The sequence below is a fragment of the Scleropages formosus genome, chromosome 23, assembly GCF_900964775.1.
Source record: "Scleropages formosus chromosome 23, fSclFor1.1, whole genome shotgun sequence".
Taxonomy (NCBI): Eukaryota; Metazoa; Chordata; class Actinopteri; order Osteoglossiformes; family Osteoglossidae; genus Scleropages; species Scleropages formosus.
In genome coordinates this window covers 12,330,254-12,342,469 of record NC_041828.1, presented here as the reverse complement: position 1 = coordinate 12,342,469, position 12,216 = coordinate 12,330,254, and the positions used below count along the sequence as shown (strand labels likewise).

The window sequence follows — 12,216 nt, the reverse complement described above, 5'->3', positions numbered from 1 at the left end:
TTGTAGACATGCAACAAATGAAACTCAATGAACTGTGAATGGGATTTAAAAGCAGTAGAGGAAAATACACGGCGTAAATGTATTTTTAATGAATAAGTTTAATCGCAACAAATAGGAATGTCTAGCCTGTGTTACATAAGATTTGGCTGTGTCTGAAAAGCTGCATAAGGAAGCACACAAATAAAAGGCATTCTGGAGAGTGGAGTTCACCTCTGTGCTGTGAATTGTGTTGAGCAGTATTATACAGGCGAGGACCTGCGTGGCATTTCCCGTCCCGCCGGAGTGCTAGTGTAGCCCGGAGCCCAAACCCAAACGCACATTCACACAATGCCTTTGTGCGTTGTACTGACTCTCACGCTTCCCCACACATGTGCTCAGTAGCATCTGCCAGCGTATTATTGGAAGCCACAATTGGTATGGATGAGCACTTCCACTTGTGCTCTGGTGTCACGCAGGACTCTTCAGCGAGACTGCAGTGTAAACACGCGTGTGCTTCTGAACAGGGGTGCACAGTTCAGCTCCTTTAGAAATCCAGGCTTTTCGCTCAGTCTCAGCACTTAATTGCATTGTTCATGTAGGTAATTGGATGCTGTGCCACCTCAACTGATACTTTCTGGAGAAGGAATTAAAATGTATGTATATATGTAGTGTGCAGAACTCAGGAAAAAGATTAATTCAGTTGCTGTGTGTTAACATATCCCACCATTCTGAAACAGGGAAACATAAATTATACATTTTAGTTCGGGATGAATGCTATTTGTTTTGTACAGTTATATCGACCACATTTTAATGTTACTCTAATTATGAAACTGCAGGCACAAAGTAGTATTTATACTGCATAAACAAAGTACATTTAGTTGTATTATTTCATCACGAATATTGTGGAAATTGCCTTAGGTTCTGTTAAGCAATTCCTCTGGTCTGAGGAAACTGTTTTATATCCTCAGAGGGTACAGTTGCCATATAAAATGCTTTAAAAAAGTTTCTAGAATGCCCTTGAATGGAGTAATTCATGGGACCAAACCTCACTGAATAACTGATGTATGTACCTGTTAATACATAGTCATAAAAAAAGGAAGAAGATTTTCTGCTCGTGAAAGGATCTGAACATAATACACCCTGAAGGCTTTTTTGGCATTTAAAAAAAAAAAAAAATCTGTGAACAGTTTAGTGATTAGATCTGATCTGAGAGATGGTCTGTAATACTGACTTCTGGGTTCCATTCTGAAGCGGTGACAGGTGGTTTGCCATCTAAGTGGTGTGTCATTGCAGACCTGTGCTTCGGCCGTGTCTGGGGGTTCCGAGGTGCTCTGCTGTACCTCACGTCTTCATTAGGATTGCTTCTGCAGCCATGGCGCCCCCTCCTTCCACACACATCCTCTATGGAGAGGCAGGTTATTGTCAGAGATGAGCAGTGGGGGGCTTTATGCCAGCCGGCTGTGCTGTCTGTCAGGATGCGGCTGGAAGTCAGAGCTCTCCAGAGGAAGGGGAGGAGCGGCGGCTGGCTCTTCGGGACTGAGCTGTATCCATGCGCCGCTTGAGGCCTGTTTCGTGTCACCTTCGATTTACCATGATGGATCAAATAAACCCCTGAACATGATAGGTGTTTTTTTTTTTTTTTTCCTCTTCCTTAGAATATAATATACTCCAATATGTTTTTGTCTTTGAAATGTTACTTCTTCAGTATGAAATTTTTAAAGCCACATTTTGATTTTGCAAGGCATTACAATTTTAAGTTATGTATGTTTCAATTTCACAAAGATATAATGAAGTGTGTAGGCAGCTTGGAAGAGTTTCAAAAGGTGGGAAGCGCAGCGCTATTCAGTAGAATGGACCAGGGCAGGGGGTGTCCACTTTCCCCAGCTCACAAGGACAGGATGGATGCCTTTTAAGGCTTTGCTTTTTCTGTTGCGATTAGTGCGGACCCCCTTCCTTGAAGATGTGGGCCTTCCCCACCAGCTCCTAATGATGGTTCCTGGGAAGGTGGTAAAAAATGAAAAGGCAGTTTTTTTTTTTTTTTTTCCTCCCCTCTCCCCCTCCTGTGGACTGGGGTGGCTCATGAATAAAAGCAGCACATCTGCCTGTTGTATTCAAATACCTGAAAGTCAGTAAAGGGGCCCATAGCTCTGAGGACCCTTAGCAGCCCAGAGCCCTCACTCTGTCCTCCTCTACTACTCTCTGTTTTCAAGACGACCTTCATTCTGTGCATTTTAAATTCTTTTCATGAAGTGAGAAAAGCTTCCTTGGGGCTGTAGAGGGTTTTTTTGTGACTGCTTTTTAGCAAGTACTAGTGCTACAAGCTGAGTATTGATTACGCTATGAATTCATCCCTCAGCAAGTTCGATTAGACCCTATGAAGCCACCGGAATAGTTTTGTGTGACTAAATTGGGAAGAACATTGTGTTCTTCCCTCAGGCTTATTCACTTGTTCCTGTCACGCTGAACAGTACTCTCAGGGTACGGCTCCCTCATCGTTCTCTGTCATGAAAATGTTCATACAGAGTATTGCTAAATGCACTCAAATTGAGATCCCACAAAAGAGGGGTCCAGACGCTTCATTGTCTTGAGAGCGCGACTTTGTATATAGATAGAAACTGAGCTTTCGGCACCAGCTGCACACATCATAGCTGCTGTCAAGTGTAAAGGGACTGTCATTTAGCCGATGTCGCATGACCACTAGTTATGCAAAAGGTCATTGGATTAGAAAGCTTTACAGACAGATTGTAACAGATGCATTTCAGCAAGTGATCAGAAATGGAGGATTTAATTTGCCGCAAAGAAATCACAGTATTACAAATAATCTTCCAAAATGTACAAAAGAATAACTATGGCACTCCATAATTGTTGTGTACTGAATTGTATTCACTTTTTACATGTCCCTGTAGCATAAAGCATCAAACATCGTTAGTACCAGCGGAGTGTGAGTACACTTGCTGGAAGGTTGTTCTTTTTTCACTAGGCATTTGGTTTTGATCTGGAAATGAGTTGACACTGCTCTTCTGCAGCAGGTCCCAGAGATATGGAACACCTGTGTGTTGCTTTGCTTTCACTCTTCTGTCCAGTTTGTCTCATTTCCCAGGTTGACTCACACTTGTTACTGGTACTGTGTGTGTTATGAGATGCATGAACACCTCTGCTGAAAATGATTCTAACTCAGCTCCGATGTAAAGATGTGTCCGTTTAGTCTGAACTCATGTCACCTTTAAAGTGATGTTTAAAATGTGCTTTCAGAGTTTGTGTTATCTGCATCATACAGCTCCACCCAGATGAACAATAAGAATGGACACTTACACCTCATATAGGATTAACGTTTAGGAATTTAAATAGTTAACTTGATTTACTGTCTAATTTATTTTTTTTTTAAATGTTACTCTGTTGAATGCCCTAGACTTCAGAAAATTGAACCATTGTTAGAATTCAGTTTTTAAAATGTGTTTTAAATCTTGAACCATGTTGTTTCCTCTGTTAGTCATAGAACATTTAATTTGTAAGTTATTTTGCTATGTTTCATCTATTTGAAAATCACTGAAACTATTCAGTTTTGTGAAATAGTGTTTGCAAATTTTCAGTGTTTAGTGGGACATTAGTGATTTTAGGAACAAATTTTACCCTTTTCTTAGTGTGCACTACGAAGGATTGTCCAGTTTTGATGTTAAAATAATAATAATCTCTGTAGTAGTAGCATTTCCAGATGAGGGAATAATTAATGGGTGAGAAAGGGAAGAAGTGTAATGTACTTTGGTTTGGTGAACTGCAGTGTAACATTGGAGGGGGCTTTCTGATATTTGACACATTAAGATACAGGATCTTTCAGCATCTTGGGACCAAGCCCTTGGCTTACTGTTCGTGAAGATTCACGACCATGTGTTTGGTCTTATAAGTCTGCCTTGCAGAAGACAAATCTGTAACAACACATTTGTCTTCTGTGCAGTATGGTTTTAATAATAGATAAGCTTGTGCATATGAGGTCATTTATTTCTGTCTAGATTAGTCTGCAAGGGCTATCGTCCTTTTCCTATCTTTGAAATTCTATAGTTGCAGTAACTTCATGGTAGTTTTAAATTTGGCTTGGGGTCTGTATTTGGGAATGTTGTGTTGTACCACTTCTTCAGACCTTCCTTCAGACCTTTGACACATTTATTGATGGTGTATGTCTTTGATGTGGTATGAATATGTGCTGAAATGGACCTACAAGCATTAGTACCAGCCAGTTTTTGCTACATGTTCAAAGTCAAAGTCATGTTCAAGCTTTTTTTAGTTAAATAAAAAGTCATTTCACCCCGCCGTGTCTTCACTGCGATGATCATCTCACAGCTGTGACAACACATATGTTGCACATTGCAACTAGTAGATGAGCAGTGCTAGCTCCTGTCACTTTTGAAGGGTGAATGGCTTTGTTCTTCATTAACTTATCAAACTAACATTTTGCCTGCCAGTTGGCACAAATCTGTGGACTGAAGAGGAAGCCTTGGAGTAACATTTTCATTGCAGCTGTTGCTTTGCTCTACCAAACTCGCTGCATTGCGATGGTGCGAGAGTTGTGACAAGGTTATTTTGTGGCGTTAGAACTGTTGAACAGTAACACTTCAGATTATTATTAACCATTATTTAGCTGACTGCTTTTTTCAGGGTGACTTAGTGTTTGTATGCTATACTGCTTACAATGATTTCCCAGTTTGTGTATTTTTATTCTAAGGAATTCAGGGTAAGTACCTTCACAATGGAGACTAAATTGGGAGGAGGAATTCGAACCCAGGTTCTTCGGTTGTAAGCCATTGTTCTACTGCTTCCTGTGTCCTCGAAATATGACCTGACTTTTATTTAGTGGCATGTTGCTGAACCTGACTCTCTCGCATAAATGCAAGTCTTGGTTTCCTGTTAAAAATGACCTAGCAAGAGTAATACAGGATCCATTTTCCTAGTAGGCTCTCAATGGAGGGTCCTGGAGAGCAAAAGTGCTGGAAGAAAAACTACTTATGCAGCTTGTTTCTGTTTGCATTTTTCAGAATACTATCCATTTTTCTCTTCTTCTTTAGTGTTTTCTACTTCTTCTTTTAAACCTAGAGGAGGGTCCTTTGCAGCTCTTCTCAGGGGCTGAAGTGGTACTAATATTTACTGTCTGGAGAGTGAATGTAGATGGTCAATGGTGAGTCGGGAGAAAACTGACCTGGTCGACACTAAATAATGCTCTTAACTGCTCTGGGATGGTTTAGATGACTTCGTAACAAGCTTTTTGTCTTCCCAGCCCCCCCCCAAAAAAAAATAAATAAAAAGGTTACATCTAATTATAAACCAGGCTGAATGATTGCTTTTTGTTTTTCTGAGATTGCTCTGTGAGTAGAGTTATGGTTTTGACATGCTTTTAATAAAGTAACCTGCAGGCAAAAGACTGCCTGTTCTAGGAATAAAATCTGAGTCTTTCTTTCCCCAGCTTCTCGCATGCCTCCTTTTGTGTCTCTCATCCACCTTACCCCCCACCCCCTCTATCTCTCTCGTCCCCGCGCTTTCATTTTTTTTCCACTTATAAAAGTCTCTATGGAGACACACAATCTCCTGCTGACTAGTTGCTCATCAAATGGAGACGGATAGCGAGATATAACTGCAGCGGTTCCGTAATAAAGGCCACAAAGTGCAGCCTCGTTACTGCTGGGGCCCTGGTGGCCAGCAGGACCTTTTGTGTAGCTAGTTACAAAAGCCTGCCCCTTTTGGTTTTTTTTTTTTTTTTCTCTTCCCTTTTTTTCTTTTTAAAAATACACACACACACAGTGGTTCTTACTGACCCAGGGTCTGTTGGGCAGCCACTTTATTCCTTACCAAAAAAAGATTGCCCTGGTACTATGAAGTTGCCTGAGCAAAAGATGCATCCGAAGATGGTGTTTCAACCACTGTTCATATTTTCTTAATTTTTTTTTTTTTTTTTTTTTTTTTTTTTTTTTAGTGCTGTCTTTCAGTGGTTTGTAACTCTGTGAGCGTGTGAATGAGTGTGGGGCTGTGTGTGGGCTTTGGGTAGTGCTGTGCTGAAGTCAGCCCTGACATCTGGAGATCGCTCTGTGTGCAGCGTTTGTTTTTGTTTGAGACTGTCAGAAGTGAAGCTGAGTAATTAGCCTGCGTCGGAGGGGGATTCCTTCCCAAGCCTAAGGGAGCGAGACGTGCAGTGAGTGGTTTTTTTGCTGTTTCCCAGGATGCTTCCAGTGCTGTTGTTAGAACATCCACTCTGCTGTGCCCATGTAGGCTCAGTGTGACGATACACATTAGGAGGTCCCTGGGTCTACGCACTGAGTAGGGGATTCTGGTTGGCTGATGACTGTGATTGTTGGAGCTGTCACCTTGCAGTTTAAACACTAGGGTTCAAATCTCACCTAGTCCTGGGGTACCTTCGATCAAGGAACCTTCCCTGTATTTATCCAGTTAAGATTAACCAGTTGTATAAATGGGTAAATCCATTATATGTAGCTTAGTGTACGAACTTCACAAGTCGCTCTTGAAAAAGTAGTTAATAAAATATATATAAATAAGGTAGTGGTTATTTTTCATTTGTTGTAATGCTCCCTTGAATGAAGTAAACCTGTGAACCCAAAAAATATAGGTTACTTTAGCAGTGATGTATTAATGAGCTGAATGAATGAGGGGAAAAGACAAGGTTGTGTTGATACAGTAACAGGCTACAATTAATGTAGAATAGTTCTTTTCCATTTGGTCGATTGTGACTTATATGCTTTTGTTCCTGTGTGTTCTGTAAGATATTGATCCAATATATATTGGGCTATTTCACAGGCTAAACATTGTCAGGAAAATGTTGGAAAACGTGTGAAACATATGAGTATGGTCTTTGTGAAATGTCACTGTGGGTTTAATTGTGGTTGAAGTGGTGATTGAGTGTTAATTTCTGAGTATAAATTTCTAATTTTCTTGTAAGAGAAGTTCAGGTCTCAGCAGAGATGATTTATCACTCCATGCACAGTATAACCTGAACATGAAAATTAATCTCTGGAATGATTCAGGATTGGCATTATGAGAGAGTATTGTGAAGGATTTGTTTATTATAGAATGTCATGTTTTGTTGAATGTGTGGTTTCATGAGTTGCTTGTTATCACGCAGTATGGTTATTACCAAGTGGCGCTCCTCATATGGATGCTAATTTGTTAGCCTAGAAAAACAATCTGAGAAGGAGTTGTGGAAATGACAACAACAGATTTTAATGACAAAAGGTTAAGATATAAAGTTGCTTTGAACAAATTCCTCCTTTGATCGCTGAGATGAAATTTGAATGCCTTTATTTAGGAAGTCATTGCTCCTTTTGAGCTGCGGTCATCATTGTTCCGTTTTTATCGTCGTCCTCTTTCAGGGCTTTCAGGGCCGCGGACCTGGCCCATTGTTGCCGTGCACACTCTGCTCTCTTTGAAGGAGAAAGCTTTTCGTTTTCTATTCTGAGATCTTCTCTGCTACTGCTTTTCCCGTTCTCTAGACGAGCAAGGACTGGAAAATTGAATCGAGCTTCATGTAGTGTTAGGGTTTATCAGCTGAGCACAAGAACGGGAGGGGTAAAACAAAATGGGGGGGGGGGGATGCACAAACCCTCCCCATGTGCACCCTTTAGAATACACAGATATGCACACAAACACACGCACAGACAATTTATTATTGACTCTTTTGTGGACATTTTCAAAAGCACAATCTGTATGGCAATGCCGTCATGTGCTAGGATGAGCTTCAGTGGCTATGAATAGGGGTTTCCATGGGCCCTGCCGGGCTATTTGGCCACTTGAAGAGATGGCACCAGGCTACCGGGGAGCAGGAGGTGGGGGAGAGATTTAAAAGGAGGCAAAGGGGGCCGGAGGAGGACGGGAACTGGGCTGTGGGGAGCTGTGTGCAGGCATGCCTCCATCTGTGATCTGCCCCATAGCACTTTAATTACTCAGTGAGTGTACTTTGACTCCAGCCCCCAAGGTGACAGGGCAGCCAGAGTAAGGTTGGTAATGTTCAGTAAACCAGCGTCTTTGCATTCTTACATTTGGATGCCCCTTTCGAATGCAGGAGACAAATGCTTCGGATTCCGCGCTGTTGCCAGGGAATGATGGTGGGTGGAATGGTGCCAGGTGTCTGTTCCTCCTTCTCTTCCTCATCTTGACGGGTTCCTGTGATATGGCCAGCACCTGGTGCTGTTGTTTGAATTGCAAAATATTGACATGCATTTACTGATTCGTTTGCTGCATGGTGGCCTTAGGTGTCTTCAGTCCCACTTGAACTGAATGTGAGGCCGTGAGCTCAGTGTTTAACTGCCCTCTGTTAACATCTGCATGGTCTTTACGCATTTACTCTCCAGTCACTCGTAAACATGAATGATTTAAATCTGTATCCCTAGCGCTCCGTCAGTTTAATTATAACGCCTTGTAGGTCCCTGAAGACTTGTGAAGTAATCATGGAGAGTAGAGAGAACATTTTATGCTCGGTTGCACAGACACAAAACCCCCTAAGAAATAATAATTGATTTCATAATTTTTCATCATCCAAGGTAAATACTTAGATCCACTACAGGTTCCTTTCCATCCTTGGCATAACCCTTCATCTTTGACGGGCTCAAAATAATGTTTTCCACATTGCTAACAAAGAGCTCAGTTTCTGTAGGTAAAATTGAAAAGTTGCCAGAGGTAGTTTTTTTTTTTTCTTTCAATTCTAACAATATGGTCAAAATACCTTAACACTAAGGACAATATCCATTTGAAGTCTCATGTTTATTAGTTCTGCTTTGCTTGTTTTTAAACTTTTCCTGATGAAGCACTAGTTTTGTTGTCACATTACCACCAGACTGTCTTGGCTTAAGGTAAACATATAAAGTTTGTTATATTTTGATTTCAATTCATTGGTGGTCCTTCACCCCAATCTCTTACTTTCTGAGTCTAAAGACAGGAGCAGGAGTTGACACTGAAATGTTGTTTGATACTAAAACATCCTAAGCTGATTTCCTGCCAGGTATTAACCCAGCTCCTTCCCCTCACTTTTGTGTGCAGATACTTGTGTCAGCACAGACATCAACCCCAGGATATGACTTGTACCTGGATGACCAGCAGTCAGGGGACTACCCTGTTGACGATGATGACTTCAACTCTGGGTCGGGTTCAGGTGAGCTTCCACATCTTGGATTTTCAGGTTCATGGGCTTATCTTCACAAAACTAACCAATATTTAGAAGACATAAAATCCAAAAATTTCACACTTTGACTATCCAGAAAGTTTTCCTGCTCTAATTTGGACATGTAGTTTATGTCCTGTACTTTTGAATAGACAAACACTCTACGTAACTTCACAGGGAAGTGAATACTACATGTGGCAGTTTGGGTGAGAAACAAAATTGACAGCATTCCCAAAGGAAAAGTCCAAAATGTAAATCATTTCATCATTTTGACTTTATTGCCTTTAAGTGAAAACGAGCTGATGGAGAACCTTCGTATGGTCAGTGCTTAATTTGTTATTTTATCTTTTCAACTTTTGTCAAATCCCGAGGTTAGTAAGCAGCTTATACTGAGACCTGTAAGATGAGCCCAGTGTGTGTGTGTGTTTGGTTTTTTTTTTTTTTTTTTTTTTTAAACCAGTGAAACACTGATTTACATTACCACAATAGCACTGTCCTCTGACCATCTGCTCCCTTCTGTTGTACAGCAGGATGTTCCAAGCTAGAGTCGCCTTAAAGTCAGCGGCTGATTTAAATGGACACTCAATCATCTGAATAGCCTCAAATCTTCTTTTTTTTCCTTTTACAAAAATGTAAAGACTGCATGTCAGTAACCACATTAATAATGAATTTAAGTTAGTGAACCAAACTCTTTATCCTGGTAGTGCCATCCTCAGTGGCTTCAGTGTCTTGTGTAGTCAGGCTAAACCAGCATGTGAGCCCAGCAGATGTGAAGCAATGATGTGGTCCATTATTAATGGCTGCCTGCATGCCTTGGATGTTCATTTTGATCTCACTATGGCTAAGTTTGAAAGCAGGCCAAGGCATAAAATGAGAATGCCATGCATACCTGTCTGGCTGATATTGGGTACCATGGGCTGGCTTGGACAGCTGCTGAGAGTGGCTGTTGTTGGGCAGCGTGCTTGCCAGGTCTGGACAGGAACTTGTTATTATAGCCCTTGAACAATGGTACGTAACCTGATTTACTCCCATAAAAGTACCTATCTTTGTAAATCTGTGTGACATATCGGTTTGCTTGGATAAAAACATTAGTTAAGCAGCAAAGTAATGACAATAGGCTTTGGGCCCTGGGCTGGCTACGCCTGCACTCACACAAGCGTTACACTTGCTAGTGGAATGATCCAGCTGTTACCTACTGGCGGGTGCCAAAGTGGCCACACCTAATCCCCTTAAATGACTGCGGATTAAGGTGCCAGCCAAATGAAACAGCCCTAATGGAAAAGATAACTGCAGACTTCTGAACATCAGCATCCATGGAGGACTGGAGCTTTTTGTTTTACCTTTATCTAAAGATATAGACCACTCTAATGCAGTTAAGCTTTGCACTGGTAGGGAGTTTATCTTTTACCCAAGGAGTAATTCACTGAAGACGACCGCTTGGCCTTTTTTGGGTTGTTCAAGAACCAAGGCTGTTTTTGGTAGGACCTTCTATGTGGAATGTCAGGTGGCCAGTCGCAGGAGACTGATGTCAATGATTACAGGATTTAAAAAAAGGCAGGTATTACATACTAAAGTGAACAGTGGTCAGTGTCTGTCCTATTGGAGGGAGGATCTCAAGTCATGGCTAACGATTGAAGAAGAGCACCAGCCATTCTTTAAAGCTTTTCCCTCAAGGCAAAGTTTAGAGGAACTTGCTTTTCAGCTGTAGACCATTTTTTTTAGAATGGGGTAAAGTCACGTCTGTCACTTTCATCGGTGTTTGCTTCTTTATCGGTTTTCATTAGGTGCTGGTGAGGTGTCAGAAGAAACTGTGAAAATCACAGCAAAAGCAGCGCTCCCTCCGCCTAAAGCCATACCCACCCAGGACTCAACGAAAGAGTTAACACCCAGAGTGGAGACTTTCACATCCAAGGAGAGCCCCAAGAAACCTGTTCGGACAGAGGTGAGCTTATCCCAGTCTGTCAGGACCTCAGACCAGGGTCAGAATGTACATGAGCTGTGAACATGACCTTCACACTGAAATCATGAGGGTGCTTTAGCATCCATCACAAGTGTGTACCTCAACTGCTACAGATTTCTTAATATTGTGTTATCTAGTCTTTTGTGTGTTTTAGAGTGCTCTTGTAAAAACTGGTTTAAAAGTGGCATGTGAGGACCTCTTCCCTGGACATGAATCAAGGCTTCCCTTGTTCTCAGTGCACAGCTGCTAACAACCAGTCCTCTACCCCTGCAAAATGTCTTTCACAGCCCCCAGTCCCAGCCACAGATGATCCGAGGAGCAGGAGCAAGGGGACTAGCACGACTAGTTCACCACGGTCCGCAGTAGAGCCGTTTGAAGTGCGCTCCGAGAACCTCTTTCAGCGGACAGAAGTACTGGCCGGTAAGTGGGACATCAACTTATCTGCACAGCTAGTACTACTCAGGTGGAGGGGATGGAATTTACATTAAAATTTTTTTGCCAGAGGAAATGGAGAATGTCTTGTAATTTGCCTCCATATGTATGGAATTGAAGATGCATGAACTTTTTATTTTATTGACTTATTGATATAAATTTTCAGTTGTACGTTTTGATTCTTTAACTCTCAGAAGGTTTTGGTGACACTTGTGTCCAATTGGTAGTACCACAGAGGTACTCAGAGTTGGCTCTCTGTGTTTCTGCTCTGCAGTGTTTGCTGCTTTCACCTTCCATGATGATGTTCAGGCTGCACTTGATACCACCTTTGCCCATGACTCTATTTACCTTTACTCTGGTTCCAACAAGGCTTCTGTGGTTTTATTAGTACAACCATCATTCTGACATACTCTAGAACACCTCTTCTTCCATCTCCGTGTAGAGTGTGCTGTCAAAATGCTGCTGTAATTGAGCTGTACATGGGGCTTTCATTTCCATTTTTATTGTGCTGCAGTAGGTGGTGTTAGTATCCTCAATGTTAGAATACATTATGATGAGATCCTTCAGGGTTAATAGATTTTGTTTGTATTTCTATTTTTTCATAATAAAAATGGTAAACAGAAAAAGTTTACTGGTGAATGATATATATTCGTATTTTTGTTGCAGCATTAGCTCTGAAATTGCTGTTTTGTTT

General features: G+C 41.4%; 1 protein-coding gene across 1 annotated transcript in view; it reads left to right on the top strand.

Annotated features, from left to right (window-relative positions):
* Positions 1-12,216, top strand: part of sdc2 (syndecan 2) — a 34,740-nt gene that overhangs the window by 19,882 nt on the left and 2,642 nt on the right. Inside the window, exons 2-4 of the mRNA XM_018731975.2 lie at positions 9,010-9,121; positions 10,915-11,072; positions 11,378-11,510. Coding sequence (XP_018587491.1) covers positions 9,010-9,121; positions 10,915-11,072; positions 11,378-11,510 — 403 coding nt within the window. The remainder of the gene's footprint in view (positions 1-9,009; positions 9,122-10,914; positions 11,073-11,377; positions 11,511-12,216) is intronic.